At 43.8% G+C, this 21,132-nt stretch overlaps 3 protein-coding genes across 3 annotated transcripts; 2 read left to right on the forward strand and 1 right to left on the reverse strand.

Annotated features, from left to right (window-relative positions):
* Positions 1-3,190: 3,190 nt before the first annotated feature.
* LOC133884305 (1-aminocyclopropane-1-carboxylate oxidase-like) lies at positions 3,191-4,664 on the forward strand. Its single transcript, XM_062323663.1, has 2 exons — positions 3,191-3,403; positions 3,539-4,664. The coding sequence occupies exons 1-2, from the start codon at positions 3,302-3,304 to the stop codon at positions 4,364-4,366; spliced, it is 930 nt and encodes a 309-aa protein (XP_062179647.1). The 5' UTR covers positions 3,191-3,301; the 3' UTR covers positions 4,367-4,664.
* Positions 4,665-6,891: 2,227 nt separating this feature from the next.
* LOC133884304 (uncharacterized) lies at positions 6,892-9,300 on the forward strand. Its single transcript, XM_062323662.1, has 5 exons — positions 6,892-7,000; positions 7,077-7,270; positions 7,398-8,005; positions 8,186-8,440; positions 8,551-9,300. The coding sequence occupies exons 2-5, from the start codon at positions 7,136-7,138 to the stop codon at positions 9,020-9,022; spliced, it is 1,470 nt and encodes a 489-aa protein (XP_062179646.1). The 5' UTR covers positions 6,892-7,000; positions 7,077-7,135; the 3' UTR covers positions 9,023-9,300.
* Positions 9,301-10,437: 1,137 nt separating this feature from the next.
* On the reverse strand, positions 10,438-19,375 carry LOC133884306 (cullin-1-like). The gene is made up of 18 exons (XM_062323665.1): positions 19,087-19,375; positions 18,890-18,989; positions 17,382-17,567; positions 17,245-17,292; positions 16,962-17,165; positions 16,801-16,878; positions 16,544-16,633; positions 16,385-16,465; positions 16,223-16,285; positions 15,864-15,899; positions 15,705-15,791; positions 12,689-12,838; positions 12,556-12,611; positions 12,150-12,432; positions 11,880-12,023; positions 11,576-11,794; positions 11,307-11,474; positions 10,438-10,883 (listed from the first exon to the last, which is right to left on the reverse strand). The coding sequence occupies exons 1-18, from the start codon at positions 19,224-19,226 to the stop codon at positions 10,782-10,784; spliced, it is 2,235 nt and encodes a 744-aa protein (XP_062179649.1). The 5' UTR covers positions 19,227-19,375; the 3' UTR covers positions 10,438-10,781.
* Between the last annotated feature and the right edge of the window lie 1,757 nt (positions 19,376-21,132).

Raw genomic sequence — 21,132 nt, forward strand, 5'->3', positions numbered from 1 at the left:
ACGAGGAAATACATGTCTGCATGCTTCTCAAATTCTTCTCTGAAAGACTGCAATTCGGTTAATCATTGTGTTGCTTCTATATCCAGGTTTGTATTTTTTTTTTAAAAAGGGCTTTAATTTTTGTCACTACCCGGTCTTCATTAGAGGCTATATAAAGACTAGCTCTACCATGAAGTATAGCCAGCAAAGGTGTGAGAGCTAAGGATCGAACCCCCGATTGTTTGGTTCGCTCCCATTAAACTTACCAACCAAGCATTCGCTTGTTCGCTTCTATATCCGGGTTTGTCCTCTCCAAAGATCTTCCGCATCCTAATCCAACCACATCTGAATAATCTCGTATCTTAATTTCTCTTTTATCAGTGGCTAATTCCCTGGACATATATATATCAGTGACCACTAGACATATAAACCGTGCCACCTAATTCACGCATGATTTCTTCATGCACAATTAGGTAGCTAAATGTATCTTGTGATTTTGTTTGGCTAGAATCACATATGCAGATGACTTGTTCAAAACGCACGAGCATTCATGCATGCATCTTGACTGGTCCTGCAATGGAGAGAAGAACAAGAGAGGAAGTCCAAATGCTCCTTAAAAATATATTATTTGGAGTAAGAACCCTCGGTGAAAGAAGGAAGGATATATAATCTTTTTATTTTACTCTAACATATAGGCATGTAGCAAAGTTTCTCATTCTAAGATGTTGACGCCTTTTTTTGAAATAGAAAGTTTTATTAACTCTCATCTTACATCAAGACGATACAATCATACTAGAGTTTTTTTCGATCTCTGCATAACAAAGATACACATAATCTAGATAAAGCCACACCAAAAACATTTAATTAAAAGATAAAGTCTAGCCAAACAAGCTGGAATCTGATCCCCACCACTATAGTAAAGGTGATTGAGACATTTGCCTGCCCTTCAATTTCCTGGCCTTATTTGGCCCTCTTCAATTCCTCTTACAATATACGGCACAAAGATTTGTGTAGCTTTCCCTTTCTAGAGGGCGCGATGTGACGACCAGTTGCTGATTACAGCAGGGAAATTGCAAGTTGAAGAGTACAGATGACACTGAAGAAAGTGAGAAGATGTATCAACTTATGCAGAGAAAATAAAGCCCATTGGATTGCTACTAAGTTCATGGACCCATACTAATATAAGAGGCAAAGTAGACCCAAACCAAAAGAAGTAGTAGATCTTAGGTATGGCTGTCTGTAACTTTGGAAGTTTAGAAAGAATTCGATTCACATGAGAATCGAGAAAAAATTCCCAAATTCCAAACAGAGCTTCGCGTTGGTCAATCTATACGTATGTACATAGGAACATAGGAAACTAAATTGTGACTCTCATCTGGTGGCCACACATCACATGCGCTGTTCCTCTGTTCCCCAGTTGCAGATGGATTATCTGACACACTTGCAGAAAAACACAAGAGGAAAGAAACATTCAGTCCACTGTAACTGGAGTGAACTAGCCAGACTGCCAGAGACGAAAGGAGAGGACAAAAATGAATTCACAAGCGCGCGCGCGCAGAGAGAGAGAGAGAGAGAGAGAGAGAGAGAGAGAGAGAGGAATCCAGTTCTGGCCTCACAAACTCCAGGGAATTTCCTCACATTTTCCTTGAGCAGAAAAACCCAAGAACACGAAGAAACCCGGGACCATTTCCGGACAAGTTTCTGGATCTTCCAATACTCTTCAGTGGACTCTTATGGAGTGTGAACCTTCAGGGCAGTGCCATGTTTAAGGCCACATTTTCTTGATGGAAATTGGGCATATTGCGAATCTTTCATGGAAGGTGCCTAAGACATCGGAATATGTTCTGAGAATTTGTAGTCTTGGTTGGTTTTAGAGATTACGATGACACGCGACCAAAAGACCTTTAGTCATGCTAAACCTTCTTAGTCGGTAACCCGACTCGATTTATCGCAGTGGCGGACCTACATTAGTGAACAGGTATGCAATTGCATACCCAATTTTTTTTAAAAAAAATCGATTATATGTAGTATATATTAGACATACGTGTAGTACACAGCTAATTAGATCTAAAACTCACAACATTAGCTTTTAATCAGGCATCCACTATCGGCCCATCTTCACTTTCGCATGCTCCCATCTGTCTATGGCTCACACACGAACACACCTAGTCACCCACCAGTTTAATTATCCTTCGTTAGTTTGTTCCCTCGTAATCTTGCATACCCAGCCTAGGAATCCTAGATCCGCCTAAGATTTATCGTTGTCGAGAGTATTTGGTCTAAAAGATCTGATGACACACGTTTTGTTCCCAACCAGACCGAAAAAAAACATGTTTAACAGATCCTAATTTACGTGCTGTTGGTTAGTAATTCATGGTGGTAGCCAGAAAGCGGCAGAGATATTTAAGCAAAAAAAATCATCATGCTGATTGAAATGGTTCTCTATTCGGAAAAGAATGATTTCTGACAGGCCAATACGTTTTCTTGATATTGACAGTAAGTATGGGTGACATTTCAACAGTTTTTAGCTTCTAATGGAACCGTGCAGTTGTAGAAAAAAAGATAGAAGGGGATATTTTGGTACTTTGGGCATGTTTGTAGAGGGGACTGCAACTGAAATCTTTAGGATTTAGCACAAGTTTAAACAAAATCCGAAAGATTATTACAATCCCCTTACCCAAACTGCGATGAAGTACGGCTATGTGCATCTTGTGATGCAGAGGCTGAAATAACTTTATTCTATTATCTAAAAACCTGCAATGAAGCGTTAGTTTACTTCAACAAACTTGCTGTTAACTTTGAATATGTTACTTGGACAAACTTTGGTTAACTTAAAAGATATATGTTGCAGCTTTTATATTCTGATCAGATTTCCTCTCTCTGGTTACCATTTGTATTCTGATCATCCTGCCTGGTTACGTCCCATCTCTCTCTATGAAGTAGGATACGAACCATCATCATCCATTCCTATTGCCACAGTCAAGGCTGTGCTGGCTGTGCAATTGATGTCAGCTCACAAGTCACATTGAAAGGGACATCCTCTGGCAAATCTGGAATTGGGGTTGCAAATTTCAAGTTGCCACAAGCATCCAACGGCCTTCAACTGCCCAGAAGCTTCACACATGGAGAGATGGCAGATCAGCTCCACTGCTTGTGTTGACCAAACTGTCCTGCTCATCCATGGATTGTGCTCTATATATACGATGGCATCCATGGCCTCTCCTTCATCTCAAGCCATCAGCTGCAAAACCTGCACTGAAACATCAAAGCAAAGCACTTCGCAAGATACTCATCTTCACCTGACATATATAATTATTTAACCATGGTGGTTCCGGTGATCGACTTCTCCAAGCTCGACGGCGCTGAGAGGGCGGCGACGATGGCGCAGATCGCCAATGGCTGCGAGGAGTGGGGATTCTTTCAGGTATATAATATATGTGCGGGTACATGAAACGTGTCGTGGCATATTTATGGAAATTGCAAAGATGAACGTGCATTATTACATTGTTGTTAGATTAAAGATGATGGATTTGTGTTGCTTTTAATCAATTAATGGCAGCTGGTGAACCATGGCATCTCGTTGGAGCTTCTTGACCGCGTGAAGAAGGTGTGCTCCGAGTGCTACCGCCTCCGGGAGGCCGGGTTCAAGTCGTCGGAGCCGGTGCGCACGCTGGACGCGCTCGTGGAGGCGGAGCGGCGCGGCGAGGAGGTGGCGCCGGTGGACGACATGGACTGGGAGGACATCTTCTACATCCACGACGCCTGCCAGTGGCCCTCCGACCCGCCGGAGTTCAAGGAGACCATGCGCGAGTACCGCGCCGAGCTCAAGAAGCTCGCCGAGCGGGTCATGGAGGCCATGGACGAGAATCTCGGCCTGGAGAAGGGCGCCATCAAGGGTGCCTTCTCCGGCGACGGCCGCCACGAGCCGTTCTACGGCACCAAGGTCAGCCACTACCCGCCGTGCCCGCGCCCGGACCTCATCACGGGGCTGCGCGCGCACACCGACGCCGGCGGCGTCATCCTGCTGTTCCAGGACGACCAGGTCGGAGGCCTGCAGGTGCTCAAGGACGGCGAGTGGACTGACGTGCAGCCGCTCGCCGGCGCCATCGTCGTCAACACCGGCGACCAGGTGGAGGTGCTCAGCAACGGGCGGTACCGCAGCGCGTGGCACCGCGTCCTGCCGATGCGCGACGGCAACCGCCGCTCCATCGCCTCGTTCTACAACCCTTCGGACGAGGCCACCATCTCTCCGGCGGTGGCCGGCGACGAGGCGTACCCCAAGTACGTGTTCGGCGACTACATGGACGTGTACGCGAAGCAGAAGTTCCAGCCCAAGGAGCCGAGGTTCGAAGCCGTCAAGGCGCCAAAGTCATCTCCAGCCGCTTAAAACAAATTATTAAGGAGACTAAACTTAATTATTATTTATTTGTTGGTTTGATATAATAACCTGAAGAAATAAGCATAATATGGGTTGGTATTTGAGTTGTTGCATTGTGTCATAGTGGAATGGTATGGTTCTGTACACATTGTGTTAGTTACAAGTTTGTTGTAGTCTTTGGTGATAGGATAAGATTAAGCTTATGCACATCCAACTCTTGGGGGTTTTTTCATGTACTTAATGTGATGCTGCTTGTAAGAGTTGTACCATTATTCTTCAAATCCAATATAAAATGCGACCTTTGGTACTTGAGAAAATATTGTTTTTGATAATTGAATTAGCGCCTCGATGGACCTGTCATAGATGTGCCTTTCAGCCGTGAGAAGCATTTTCCCCCCTTTGGGGTTTGTTTTGTCTTCTTACATCCGCTACCGTCTATGAATCGTAGAGATTCGCGTGGGAAGAGAGAAGAAGCGTTATGCTCCAATTGTATTCCTACTTTATGGTATTTTTTTAAGTCATCACAGAGAATTACTCTAGAGTGTAGGATATTGTTCTACTAGCTTTTAAGTGAGGGAAGAAAATTTTATACAACCCCATTCAGAAAGATATTGTGAGTTTCTGTTCATATTATCTATCTTGTGATTTAATGACTAAACTGAACAGGATATAGAGTAAGTGAACATGTATCATCGTAGTGAATAGAATCTTTTATAAAACTATATTTTATAAAATTTCCTTCACTAAGTGAGTGCCATTACATCTATCCATATCAACTCCCCAGCGTTGGCACCGGAAGGTTCGTTTGTAGCCCCCTCAGCTGAAAAAAAAAAATTCAACTCTCCATGGCCCACCATTTGTGCGCATCCAAGTGGCGACGGCGACACTGTCCTGCAACTTGCGGCGACGAGAGAACAAGATGCCGGCCGGCTGCTCACACATCTACACGACACGCTCGATCGTGGAGTGAAAAAGGCTTGTATGGATCATGGGCAGCTGGTCCACAAGATGCTAGCACAGAGCTATCCAAATTCAAGATACTCGTTGAGTGCGTTGGATACACAAGGTGTGATTGGTTGTCGCACTTTTGTCGTACGGGGGCTTGCAGATATGGATTCTATATATAGGTTGTGGAATTATATTTGTTGAAAATAAAAGTATTTAATTGATTATATCTATCCGGATAGATTAAGATGTGTTTTTGTTTGGTTGATCGGATATGAGATCATACGAGTACATATAAGAGTTAAGATTATAATTAGTTACTCGTATGAAGGTGATTTTATGCTAATAATAAATGAATCTATCTGCATGAGTAAATATAGATGACTGTATCCACTAGATCAGACTACGGATTAAAACTAGAATCAAGCTTCCCTTCAGAATCAAACTGAAATCATATATTTGTATCCACTAGACTAAGTTGAAACAGTAAATACAGACAACTAACAATATTTTTTCTAAAATTATATAGATATGTCTAACCAAAATCACCCTATGTGGACAATCAATCAGCCCCCAATTGCACGCCAAGCGTATATATTTACAAGACCAGTATGTGTCATGTGAGATCGTTCTTACAGGGACTAACCCCGCTTAGGTTACTCCATAGCCGTCCGATCGCTTCGAATATCGCGATCAGACGGCCGCTGCGGAGCGAAGACATCTGTGGAGATATAAACAGAGCTGAGTGGAAGGCAGAAAGAGACAAGTAGTGCTAAAGCGAACTGATGGGAGATATAAACAGAGGATTAAGACGTTTGTGGCTTGCAAATGCACACAAGGGAACTCTCTTTCACCACCAGTTATCTGCTAATTTGTAGGGTTCATGTATAGTACACCCCCACATAATCATGGAATCAGTTAACTAGGAGCCAAGTAAATCTCAATTTCAGGAGAAGGATTACATGAATAATATTTTTTTAGCAAAGCACATGAATAACTGTTTTTTAAGTACAAGACAGACACCACAGTCACAACTATATTGGTACACATGAATAATCTTAGTACTAAATAAATATGGTTTGGGCATCTTTCTTATTGGAAAAGAGTGTCCCCTAAATAGCATTTCAGCCGTAGGAAGCATCCAGCCAGCGGGATCAATACCTTCATATCTTCTTCATCTAAGAAAGCACCTCACTTTTATTATATTTCTAAAGGAAATGAGCAATGCAAACAACTTTTAAAAGGAAATCACGAATTCAGCCTCGTACAGATATAAAGACATCCAACCCAAATTTACATATTATTTACCAAAAAATAAAATGGGAGTTAATTAGTTACATATTATGCTACGTAACTAATTGGTATACTCGGACTTGAGAGGGAATGAAATTACGGTGACTTCAAATGAGGTGAGCCGTTCGATCTCAAATAGACAGCGAAAATTTGACACTATAGCATCCGTAAATAGTAAAATCATTACAGTATTTTTATAAACAATAAAATCCATCACGGTATAACTAATATCTAATTGCAAATTACTGTAGCACACCTCACGTATTACTACTCGCCTCTGTGAAGTAGGATCCGGATCGGGACCGGGTAAACTGGCAGTTAAATAAAAGCTAGAGCACTGGGGGCGATGCATCGATGTAGCAGGAGATAGCGCTCGTTAGTTGCAAAATTTTAGGAAGCTTAGAAGTAAGAATCGCTCAAGATCATGTTAATTACGCCGGTATATTAATCCTCCTCGCGTGATTGCCTTCTACTGCTACAGCTGCTGCTGATACTCTCTACTCTACTGGGCTTTCTCCGGCCGTCTGCGACGACACGTGCATGGGGGGCACCTACGTGACGGCGGAAGCCGGCGGCGGCCGGGGACGAGGCGGCCGGTACCCGCCGCTGTCCGCGCTCGTCATCTCCGCCATCGCCGCCTTCTCCACCGTCATCGTCCTCGCCATCCTCCACTCGGTAATTGATAAGCGAATCGATTGATTTCCCCTTCCCTGATTGGCGGACCGCGAGCAATGTGGATCTTGCGTGCGAGTTGTGTGGCTGATGGCGGCGGTGGTTTCTTTCTTGGCGCGCGGTGGAGCAGGCGTACGACGACGCGCTGTCGCGGACGCGGACGCTGCTGGGGCACAACCTGGAGCCGACGCCGTGGCACATGTTCCCGCACGCCAAGGGCCGACCGCCGGCGCGCGCCGCGATGCTGTGCGCGCCCTCACTCGCCTGCCTGCCGCCGCTGTTGCAGCCGCAGGCGCCAGCAGCCAACGCGTCGTCGGGCGCGCCGCGGCGCCAGTGCCCGGCCTACTTCGCGGCCATCCACCGGGACCTCGCACCGTGGCGCCGCGCGGGCGCGGGCCAGGGCGTGTCGCGAGCGCTCCTCGACGCGGCGCGGCAGCGCGCATCCATGCGCATCACCATCACCGGCGGCGGCCGGCGGCTACACGTGGACCTCTACTACGCTTGCGTGCAGAGCCGCGCTCTGTTCACCGTCTGGAGCCTGCTGCAGCTCATGCGGCGGTACCCCGGGCGCGTGCCCGACGTCGACCTCATGTTCGACTGCATGGACCGCCCCGCCATCAACCGCACCGAGCACGGGAACGGCGATCCCGCCGCTCCACCGCCGCCGCCGCTCTTCCGGTACTGCACCACCAGGGACCACTTCGACATCCCCTTCCCTGATTGGTCCTTCTGGGGCTGGTACGAATTACTACTTCCTGCCTTGTTTTTCGAGACATGCAATTGTTTATCATAGTCATCCTCTTGACCGAGCAAAACTGAGTGTTTCACTACTTCTTCTATATCAAAAAATATTTTTTTTGGGGGGGGGGGGGGGGAACAAGAATTGTTGTGTTTGATGGTATGAGTAACATGATGCAGGCCAGAGACGAACATCGAGCCATGGAACCGGGAGTTCAAGAGCATCAAGCTCGGGGCCAAGGCGACGAAATGGCAGGACAGGGTGCCGACGGCGTACTGGAAGGGCAACCCGGACGTGGCGTCGCCGCTGCGGGTCGCGCTGCTCGGCTGCAACGACACCAACCTGTGGCGCGCCGAGATCATGCGCCAGAACTGGGAGGAGGAGGCCAAGTCCGGGTACAGCAACTCCAAGCTCTCCAGCCAGTGCACTCACCGGTAATCAATTTCTGCCCTTCGATCAGTCGACCGATCATTTGGTCAGTGTGACTATTGAGTTCCATGCACCGGCCAGTTCGTAACGGAACCCTGCACGTGCTCGTCGGCAGGTACAAGATCTACGCGGAGGGGTTCGCGTGGTCGGTGAGCCTCAAGTACATCCTGTCGTGCGGATCCATGGCGCTGATCATCGAGCCGCAGTACCAGGACTTCTTCAGCCGGGGTCTGGACCCCAAGGTGAACTACTGGCCGGTGAGCATCGTCGGCATGTGCGAATCGATCAGGGACGCCGTGGACTGGGGCAACGCGAACCCGGCGGAGGCGGAGCGCGTCGGGAAGCGCGGCCAGCGGCTGATGCAGGAGTTGCGCATGGACGCCGTGTACGACTACATGCTGCACCTGCTGACCGAGTACGCCAGGCTCATGGACTTCCGGCCGGCGCCGCCGCCCACGGCGCAGGAGGTGTGCGAGGGGTCGGCGGTGTGCCTCGCCGACGGGAAGCAGCGGCTGTTCCTGGAGGAGTCCGCGGCGGAGCCGGCCGTGGACGAGCCGTGCGTGCTGCCGCCGCCGCCGCCCGAGTGAGTTGCCAAGGCAGAACGAGTCTGAATGTGGAATGTTCAATTGAGCATAGATGGCTGGTCAAGAAGATGTAAATCTTTGGAATTCCCATGCTCCAAACGGGGTTTCTATGGCGATATAAATCTTTAGGATTGATTGAGGCTTAGATGCAGCAGAGCTAGAGGTTTAGGATTCAGTTAGTGATGACGTAGGAATGCCGAATGTCACCGCCACTCGATTCACAGCATACATGGGTGCGAATGCTGAACTGTAATAAAAAAGAGGTGTCCTTTAGCATGATTGGTTTAAGCCACACCTTACCACATGAAGACTAGACGCACAATCCTTTTTTTTATAGGTTATAGCGTTGGTATCCGATCACAGTTGTGACACGGGTACATGTACTATGCCAGAGTTTGCCTAATCTACTGCGATCGGTTCGTCCACTAGTTTCGCAAACCACACTTTGCTAAAAGAGTTGTTTATCCGCCTCGGTTTCACAAGCTACACTTAGGTAAAAGATGACAGCACTGAACCACAACCAAGGCAAATGGCGATGCAGGTAGTATTTCTGGAAGGTCACAACTTGCAACTGACCACTCACCGTGGTAGCGGTTAAGGGTGTGTTTGGTTATTTGTATGGCTCAGTTTGTATGAGTTAAGATAGGCTGAATTGAGTCAGGCTGAGTTGAGACAGGTTGAGAAATACAATATGGTCTGTTTGGTTGGCTGTATGTGTAAAGTCTGATTTTTCAGAAGAAATTATATTAGGTTATCTGCATGAGTATATGTTGCATTATAAAAAACTCATTTTTTTACCAAATAATTTAGGATTTATTTTTTTTATATAAATTAGTACATCGCAGGACAAGAATATTAGTGAATTTTTTATAATTTTTGGAGAATTTAATTAAATATTAACTTAGGTTTTTTTTCAAACTAATTAAAATAGGTTGCTAATAAGTTCTAGTTTGCTAAAAAACGTTTAGATTTTTTAACCTCTCTTGTACCTCTAAATAAAATCAAAAATTAAATTAAAAAAATCGTGTGATGCGCATGCATGGGCGGATACAGTCTCGACGGCAGTACCGGCAACTAAACACGGAACGAACGGCCGGCGCCTGCACGCGTGCAGGCATCCAAACACGCCCGAACAACCGTGCCGCGCCTGTGCAAACAAACGCTCCAGTGGTCGCGCCAGTGGGGCGTTCCAACTCCAAGACAGAAGCTCACCCCTTGGCGCCGTAGCTCCCTACCACATCGCCCAGAGGCCAGCGACTGGTGGCTACCAGGTAACCCGGAAACAAAATTACGTAGCTGAAAAGATAAGGTCCATCCAGAGCCATACCGATGGGATTCTCTTGTTTTACCATGACCATGAGCTGACAAGCTGAAGCAAATCCGCTCCTGGTCATTGAAAGATTCGACAAACGAACAAGTTTGCAAGTTACTGTACCAGTATTTCATAGCACAAAGTACTTCATAGTATCATATTATTAAAGCATGATATAGAAGGCACGAACAGCAGTAACGCAGGGATTCTGCTATCCTCATATCATATCCCTAACGTATGTAGAGGTGACGATTCTACTATTTGATGACGAATGTACAAAATGAGTCCAGCCAATGCTGTGGCCGGAAGGATAGGCTGTTGCACGCAGGGATACCAAAAGGCACTGCAAATCATGGCAAAAGTTGTTGAAGCACCACGACACTGCAGGAGCTGCCACCCTGTGGTAGTGCGCGACTCTGTAGGCTGTTTTAACTTGACATCGACCACCAATTAAGCCAGGTATTTGTACATGTTCGCGTTGTCCTTATCGCGCTCCAAGTAGTCCCTCGTGATTAGATCCTCAATTCTCTTCTTAATGGCCTTGAAATCAGGCTGCGGTATACACAAACCCAATAAGGAAACAGACAAAGTATATGCCATTAGGTAGTAGCTAAAACAAAATATGAGATCCCAGTTTCAACGGCCATGAATGAACAGCAAGCAATTTTGATTGAGTGTACTGGGTAGGGAGTCTGGGACATATGGCATTCATATGTAACAGCTACCTCCATGGTAAGAAAAGCAACTTCAATCCAAAAGGGCAAATCAAATGACTAATTCGAATGCAATATCAGGTATTAGCCAAGGTACCGTGAAAAAAAAATTGCAAGTGAAATTAGTAACATATAACAATTGCAAGGATTAAATCATCACTGCTAGTGACAACAAAATCAAGAAGTTTTGACATGCGAGCATGTACCAAGGATCAAACTAAGTATAAAGAATTTATTCATATGGGAGATGTGATGACAGTACCTTGAACATGCGGCTGAGCTGCTCGACACATTCCGCAACTAGCTGTTGATGGCCCATAACCTTGCGGCTCTTCATAATGCGCACAATAGATGCATCAATTGCATACCTTCTGTCCTTGTCAACGTCTTCAACAACCTTTTTCTTCTCATCAACAGGAGGTAGGGGTATCTGGACAGGGTGAAAAATGCAATGACAGCATTAGTAACACGATAATAAGCTCTGGTTATAAGTCCACGGAACAACAAAAGAACATTAAAAGTAAGAAATACCTTAATTCTTCGCATCCTGTCAGTAAATTTTGAATTGAACTCAAAAACATCATTGGGCGAAATAGTTCTATTAGCTGGTTCTTTGTTAAGAATCTTGTATTTCGCACAACAGAGTGAATGGAGCAAACGCACTACATCATCATCTGAAAGGTTTAGTTGTGTTACAATCTCAGAATAACTAAGCCTGTCAGATCCATTGAATAGCAGTAGCAATGCAGCCTGTCAAAAGGAGGCAAGAAAAAACATCAGACAGGTCAGTATACTCCAATTCTTGATACTTGATTTAGACATAACCAAAGATTACCTGATATGTTGTAACAATGAGCTCAATAGTCTTGGCCTCAAACTTTGCATTGATATTACAGGTACCCAAGGAATATATCCAGGTAAGTTTCCTGTGTTTTGTTCTTGTTTGGTAAAACTCCTTGAAAACCTCTACACATTTAACCTAAAAATCATTGAGAAATATATAATAAATATTCAGTTCAAATAACAGCATATGAAAAATATTGCATGAAACAGAATAATATATGAGCTAACATGCTCATAGATCCTCAAGAAACAGTGAATTTACCATCTCAGCCGGAAGGTTTATATCAAATGTTTTGTAGCTGGGCCAGAATCCTGTTGTCAAAACAGTGACAGCCAAATCTATCCCAGGATTCAACTCCGGATGTGCAACTACAAACTCTTCAAACTTAGTTTGATGATCTCTTGCAACAGTAAGGTCAGTAACCATGCCCTCCATTTTTGAAGTAAACTGGCCACCGCACTGTTGCTTGAGTTTTGTCAGGATGCTTCTTTCATGTTCATCATTAGCGCTTTTGTCGAAAAGCAATCTTCTTGCAAGTTTCTTCCTAGAAGTTAGATCGCACAAGACAAAGCATAAATAACAAGTTCCACAAGGGTAAAAAAAAATAAATTCCTTAAGTACGGTAGCTACGAGTGTTGGAAAGCCAAGCAGAATAACAAGCGCTAACCTGTAGAATTCGGCAAAGAGGTCTTTATCACTGATGTATGCAAGCAATCTTACAACCTGAAAATTAGGCACTACCAAATGTAAGGTCCCATTCAATTTAATAACAGCAGCAAATGAGAAGACAACAAAAGTACCTTCTCAAGGGCATCTTCAATGGCTTCATCACTGAGCTTTTCACTGCAACCTTTCTTCAGAATATTGTCACAGAAGGTAGCGAGCAATTCAGCACTTGAACTGCCAGAGATACCCTTATTACAGAAGACCTCAAAGGCTTCTTTAAGTGCCTGTAGTAACATATATTTGAGAATGAGGCTGTTAGGAATAGCAACTTGTATTCCATGGAAGCCATAGGCCACTATATATACATGTACAGGTGGGCAATACGCAAGAAATCCCCTATAACACGAGGATATTACATAGACTAATTATAACACCCACCTCAAACTCATGGTGGGTCAACCACATTTGGAGAGATAGAAATTGTGATGTGCTCGAGTCGGGGCCTTCACAACGAAATCTGCCACCTAAAGTTATGAAGGCGCATAATGAAGCCCAACTTGTTCCTCCACTTGAGACCGCATAAAGGAAGCATCCACAACAATGTGCTTAGTGAGCTTATGCTTCACTGGGTCTTAAGCAATACTAATAGCACCTATACTGTCGGAGAATAGAGGAGTAGGTGCAAGGGACGAAACACCAAAATCCTCAAGTAACCACCATAACCAATTGGGCTTCGTTATCAACAAAGCCATGGCTCGCAACTAAGCCTCTACACTGGAATGGGAAACGGCGGTCTGCTTTTTAGTCTTCCAAGCAATGAGAGAACCACCAAGAAAAACATAGTAGGCAGAAAGAGATCGGCGATCAGAGGGATCGCTAGCCCAAGTAGCATCAAAATATGCAAAAAGCTACAAAGAACTGGAGCGTGAAAAGAAAGGACGACGACAGATAGTCCCACGAAGATAGAACAAAACACGAAAAAGATAACTATAGTGGAGCTGAATGGGAGCAGAAACGAACTGACTGAGGATGTGCACTGCATGAGAAATGTCAGGATCGAGTGACACCAAGGTAAACAAGATTACCAACAAGATAACGGTAGCATGTGTGATCCGCAAGAAGCTCGCCATTAGTGAATCGAAGATGAAGATTAAGCTCCATGGGAGTTTCAATGGTGCGCTCATCAGTACTCATCAGTAGAGAAGCATGATCAAGAAGATCCTAAACATACTTCTTCTCTTGGGACAAAAAGAAACCCTCAAATGTAGAAAAAATCTCAATCCCAAGGAAATAACAAAGAGGACCAAGATCAAACATAAGAAACTACTCATTGAGACGAGCCTTCACAAAGACAATATACTCAGAACCATCCCCTATAAATATATAATGATCATATCATCAACATACAAGAGAAGAAGAGTCCAACCAAAGACGAATTGTGGACAAAAAGCGCAGGATCATGAGCACTGGCAAGAAAACCAGCAACAATGATCACAAAATAATAGCGCTCAAACCAGAAATGACGGGCTTGCTTAAGGCTATAAAGAGAGCGACAGAGACAACAAACCATGCCCTTAGGAACAAAATATCCTAGCAGTTGGTACATGTATACCTTCTCACACAACTCACCATTAAGAAAAGCATTCTTGACATCAAGTTAAGAAATAGACAACTGACGCACATAGACAAATTGTTGTCATGTGTACCATAGGTGCAAAAATCTCATCGAGTCATCGTATTCACGACCATGCTCTTGCTAAAAAACGGGTGGGTCTTAACCTTATAGACTTACTTGCACGTGATGGGACGAACACATGGGGGAAGAGGGACAAGATACCACATGCCCGTGCGCTCAAGAGCAGCCAACTCCTCTGCCATTGCATGCTACCATTCCTGATGAAAAATAGCAGCACGGTAAGTCGGCTTGACAGGAATAGCACCAGCAAAACCATAAGGAATCCGAATCAACTAGTGATCACGAAGGGAACAGATCGTCAGAAGGTGGCACGACAAGATGTGAGACATCATGGGAACGACGAGTGTAGTGGAAAGGAAAAGGCGCAAGAGTGCCAAAAGGAGGAGGATCTAGGGGGGTGTTACCAAGGGGGAGGGAGGCACCGAAGACGGCGCAATAGGAGAGGGCGTCAACAATTGCCGGGGAAAAGAAGACAAAACAATGATAGGTGTGGCAGAAAAAGTGAGAAAAGACAATGGTTCAACCAAGGAAGCTGAAGAATTGGAAGAGAAGGTATGCGGATAGAAGGGACAAAACTCATCAAACGTAACACATAACATCCCGAGAAATTCGCATCCGGCGAACAACAGGATCCCAACACCGATAACCCTTATGCTCAGGACTGTAGCCTAGAAAGGCACAATAGATTGAACAGTCAGTTTGGTATGCTCACAAGGGGCGAGAAGAACGTAACAAACACAACCAAAAAGACAAAGACGAGTAGTCAGGAATACGCCAACATAGACGCTCAAAAGGAATCCTACCCAAGATAGCAGAAGAAGGCTAGATGTTGACGAGTGGCAGTGGAGATCGTCTCAGCCCAAAAATGAGGTGAAATAGAAGAGAAACATATGCGCGCGAGCTGTCTTAAGAAGATGATGATGCTTGCGTTCAACAACATTCTGAGCATGAGCGCCAGGACAGAAGAATTCGGACAACATGCCTTGTTCAGCCAGATAAGTACAAAGGTGCCCAGAAAGAAATTGGCCAGGCGAATCAATGCGAAAAACAAGAATAGGAGTGTCAAACTGAGTGTGAATCATAGTGGCAAAAGATAACCTAGCTCTAATACCATGTTAAGAATAGCAACTTCTATTCTATAGAGGCTATAGGCCAATATATATACATATACACGTAGACAATAGAAACCCCTTATAGCACGAGGATATTACACAACAACAACAACAACAAAGCCTTTCAGTCCCAAACAAGTTGGGGTAGGCTAGAGATGAAACCCATAAGATCTTGAAAGTGTAGTCATGGCTCTGGCACGTGGATAGCTAACTTTCACGCACCCCTGTCCATGGCTAGTTCTTTGGTGATATTACACAGACTAATTATATATCTCTAACAGAGGCATCATTTTCAATTTATGGTAACAGAAAAATGAAATGCAGTCATATCAATTAGCAGACCTTATGGAAGAGTGTATGGCCCTGGAAACATTCCATCACATATGCTACATACTTGTCATGCAGCTCGATGATTTTCCACACAAAAACCTAAAAGCAAGAATCAACGTGAATAGCTCAACAATAAAAACCAGTAAAACACAGTGCAATCAAGATACACACCTGCTCCTGCATACCAACCATATCCTTCTTCTCTGGCTGTACAAAAAGTGAATTGTAGATTATTTATTCAGCGAAAAACAAATCACAAAAATAATAATGACATAAAAATCAAACAATTAGGTGGCAGAACATTAATCATACAAAATGGCAATGAGCAGAAAAATAAGGACTGAGAAATGGGAACCACTGAACGACCTTGCTTCAGTAGCCAGGTGTAGGCAGTTGCAAACTATTAATGTGAAGTAGTTCAAAACTACATGATGTTAAGGTACAAATATAAGCTGGTTGATATAAATTGCGATCCTAAACCGTAACTAAAATGGAACATAAATAGTTTAACTGCTGAAGATATACTGCACCTTCTTGTTACTAGCAGAATCTTCTGCTTGCTTGACCAAAGCTGTACCCTCATTCGTAACATGCTGCAGAGAAGAATAATTCAATCAGAACATGCAAATAGTACCAAGGAATAAAATGGGTGAGTTCAGAGAGAATGAGGCACTCTGCAGGGCAATCAATACCGTTTTAAACATGTTGGAAATAGGTTCCAGACCACGGCTGATTTTGGAGAAAAGTCTGTACATCCTAGAAAGATCCTCAACCTGTAGCAATAGAGGGGTGTAGTCAATATTGTTAATGAACTCATGAATGTTAGGAAATATGTCATGTTTCCATCAAACCTTGTCATCACGAAGCAAAGCAAAACATCCAGAATGCTCCTTCTCCAACAGTGGAGTTGCATATTGGGCAAGCAATTCATTTTGCACTTTCTGTGAAAATCGACAAATATAACAATGTAAAAGTCACACAGGGACATATGTTAAACTTTACTCAAGAAAGGCATTGCAATATTCTGAATACAAAACTATGAAATACTAGAACATAAGGATTTTAATCATGAAATACTTCGTAATTGGAATGCAAACTTTCAACACACCTCCAATAATTTCTGCTCACTGCTAATATGCAAATAGTGACCAACTCGCTCCTTCTCTCGCTTCAAACACTCCTCAGCCTATAAAAGAGGCATCATCCATTAAAACAATGTTGTCATGAGTAAATACAGATACAAGCAGACGGACACCTTCTCAAGGGTACCTTAATCATGTAATCTGGACAAGAGTCCTCAAGAATCCAGCTTTGAGCCTTGACAGAGTAGTACTCCGTGGTATCCTTAAGCAAGAAATCTTCGAAGTCATTCTCATAACAATCCATTTGACCCAACCCAATTTCAACAAATATATCCAAAACATTCTTCAACAAAGCCCTGTCAATCTGTTCACCCTCACGCTCTTTGTCTATCTGTTGAAAAAATGTTTCGCCACAAAATGTTATATGCTTACCATTGTATGTGAACTCACGTAGAGATGCAAAAACTCACCAAAGCTATCACTGCATCTTTTACTTGTCCTTTGATCTCTTGATATATCTGTTACCATGAATTGAACTGATTAGGATATGGACGTTTAAAAAGCACACACAGAACAGAAGATGGAAATCAAGTAGTTGTTGTTTTACCAACTCTCGGAAGCAGGTAAGCCCAACTTCTTTAAGTGGGGTAAGTGACCTCCGTGAGATGAAGTACCGATCAAGATAATGGAAGAAGCGTGAGAGCCACCGAACCATGACTTTATGGTTTGACCACCTTTGTACTAGCTCCCTCAACATAAACTCATCATGCTTCTCCCTTAATGATGGTAGTACCTGCAGGAAATTAAATTAAGTGAAAAGACCCATCCCAAAAGGTGAACGTACGGTTACAATGAAGAAGATAGCCATAACATAGCGCATGCAATAATATTGTACAACTAGACTAAAATGTCATACGAAATCAAGGCATAATTATCACCACCAATTCAGTCGCCACTCATGCAATCACTTATAGCTAAAGTGAGGTCAATGAATTTATATAAGAGTATGGGTCTCTTTCATAAACCAAAGATCCATCATCAAACAACCGATTTACTATTATGCAGAAGAAGAAAAAAACTTTACATTTAAAAACGATGATCATGCACACTCGATTATTCCAACCAATATTTAGCTCCCTACCATAAGATAGTATTCATACTCATTCAAATTTTGTCCATTAAAAAGATGATGCAAGCTTGCAACACTTCAAGTGGGTATTATCTACATGATCATATTTAACTCTAACAAATGAGCTGTGATGTACAAAGGATGAGCCCAGAATTGTCACCTTAACTGGTAAAAGTAACTCTCAAATCAACCTTGGAATTAGACCAGACTAGCTAGACCAAATATTTCATGAAATCAAGATGCATACAGTTAGAATAAAGAGTCCAACTATCTTGTAGAGATCAAGGGAGGTACAAAAGAGGGGAGGGCAGCAATGGCTAGAACTTCCACATATGCAAATGCAAGCACTGCAAAATTCTGGTTACTAAAGAATAATCAAACTGCCAGGGTTCTCATTTCTACCCAAAAAGAGGCCCATCTACTGAGTGAAATGCTCTCCAGTTCTGAAATCTATACTTCCTAACCTTCTATGGCCCAAAACAGAAGATGCAAGCTCCCACAGAAGGCATAAACTATGGCCAAGGAACTGCTAGAGAACATTTCAGGAAATATCCTCAAAAATCATAACAATGGGGCCCAAAAATAACAGGGCAGAAAACAAAGAACAATGTATAGTCACTTATGCGTATAGTCACTTATGAATCAATGCAAATTATGGCCTATTTAGCATAACAAGACCTACTCCATGAGAAGCACCGCAGTAAACCTAATCATCTACACATTGGCAAGTAATCTATCATTTCGCACAAAACAAGCAAAAAGAAAAGGAGAACATCCCCAAATACACCAACCCCCTTCTCCCAACCTAGCAACCGTCCAAATACACCAACCCCCTTCTCCACCAAAACTGAAACACCCATCTAAGTCGATGTGATCCATCATACTAGGAAACCTAACCTTAATACCGAATGGCAGCCGCAAATGCAAAATCAACCACGTCACACACAGAAATTCACATGAACGGATGCAATCAACCGGCGGCTCACCATGGAGGTGATGTACTCCTCGAACGACTCGCGGTACTTGTCGTAGAGCTGCTGCGAGTAGTCGTGCGGCGGCTTCTGCGTGCACATGTTGTATATCGTCCTGCAAAAGGGGCGACCAAAACCCTAGATCAGAACCGGATCGAAGCGGATCGAGGCGAAACCCTATGGGAGGCGGCGGAGCGGAGAGAGAGGCGCACGTGTAGAGCATCATGTAGTCCTCTGAGCTGAACTGCGGCTCGGGCTTGCCCTCGAGGATGTTCTTCAGCTTGGTGATGCCCTTCTGCATGAACGCCCACCCCTCCTCCAGATCGATCGTCCTCCGCTCCTGCCCCGCCATCGCTGCCGCCGGTGCCGGAGCCGGAGACGCCGGAGGGGAGCGCAAACCCTAGCGCCGTAGCGTGGGGTTTGCTGGTTCGCTTTTTGGCTTTGGTCTGGTCCGCGCGAGGCGAGAGAGGGCGAAGACGGAGGAGAGAGAGAGACTACGGAGAGGTGTAAGATCATCTCCAACAGCTACTCAAATTTTTATCCTTAAAATACTATTACAGTATCCTTATTTTTTTTCTACTGTAGCACTAGATAGAGGATTCGATAAGATGAATTTCTCGTGCTACAGTAGACCGTAAAACACTGTAGTACAGGAAAATGGAGATTTAGAGACTCTTAAGATGGCCTAACAGCCCAATTCTTAAAACCAGGAAATTAAAGAATTTGCAAAATTAAATAATCTTATAAGTGCATACATGTATATTTTTTATTGCTTAATTTTATGACCTAGTAAGTATATATATATATGAGGTATATACAATGTATAAATATAATATATATATATATATATATATGGATATACCTGCGAGAAAAAAGAGAAAACTTTTTTGCTAAAAGGCTGAAGCCTAGCTCTCTCTTCCTCTGTTTCTCTCTTCTCTCTCGACCTAGCTCATCTACCGGCCTAGCCCGCTCTCTCCTCTCTTCCCTCCTTCTCTGCTCAACTCGGTAGCGCAACATAGTAGCAGTAGCCAGCCATCGCCGCCCACGTAGTCGCCGTTGTGTCCGAGTCAGAAATTGACCGCCTAATGAGTTCGCCAGAGCATCTAGAAGCTTAAGCCTACGCTGATTTTGCTAGAGCCTGAGTCAATCATGAGATGTGCACTTGAGTTCATCCACTGGTTGTACAAAAACTCAATCAAATTCGTGAGATGGAGATAGAGATGAGCTACATATCAAAAGAAGGAAGAAATCCATAAGTCTTACGAGACCTTTTGCCTAAGAGATAGAAGCTCGAGCGCGTTTTTATCATCGGAGTCGAGTTTGGATCGCCACTGTTGCCCCTTTTCAAAATCCGAAATGAATTGGAGATAGAAGAGTCGTCCACCTATATATATGCGATCATACGCCCTTCCTACATCATCCTGAAGCTTTTGCCTAACTTTTCGCCGAGAGATCGACGCCCAAAGCTCATCGATGTCGAGCTCCGAAGATTCAAGCCGCCCTCCGCCATCGCCAGCCCCTCTGGAGCTTCGCCGATTCATTTCCACCACTCGTAGGAGTAGCTAGATCACCGAAGTGCCATTCTAACATGATTCCAGCGATGCGTCACTGCGAAAGTAGTTGACGTCGCCTCTGTTCCACCGGAGCCAAGAGTTAACACATGTGAGCCGTCCGATTTAAAACCGAGGGCCAAGATTAGAAGCCTACGTGCCCTTCGGTAGCCAATCATGAAGTGCCACATGACGTTCATAAACCCAATTAGCCGGACGCCACGTCATCGAGCTAAGTCATCTAGCCACGTCAGCGTTTTTGCTGATGTGTGGTGCCACTCAGTCCAGTTAGCATTGTTTTCTTTTTAATTGTTCTAATTATATGATGACATCATAACTAGTATATAGTAGGCAATAAATATTTTTCAGCATACAAATAATTCTAATAAATAATAAAAATTAATAAATTAATTATGAAAATATTTAATAATGTTTAATAGGTTTATTTAATCCTGTTTAATAGTATTATATAGTTTTATAATTCAAATAAATGCTAGAAAAAACATAGAAAATCATAGATAGCTTTGGAAAAATTCTAGAAAATTTCTAGCAACATAATTTCATCTGTAGATAACCTTTTTAGTCATGTTTTAATCTTTAGAAAATTATAACTTGTCAATCGTAGTTCTGTTTTGACCCGTTCTTTCGCCGGATTGTCCGGAACAATGTAATCTAGTTAGTGATGATTTTTGTTGTGTGATGTTTGAT

Source organism: Phragmites australis, chromosome 11 (assembly GCF_958298935.1).
Source record: "Phragmites australis chromosome 11, lpPhrAust1.1, whole genome shotgun sequence".
In the NCBI taxonomy this organism is placed as follows: Eukaryota; Viridiplantae; Streptophyta; class Magnoliopsida; order Poales; family Poaceae; genus Phragmites; species Phragmites australis.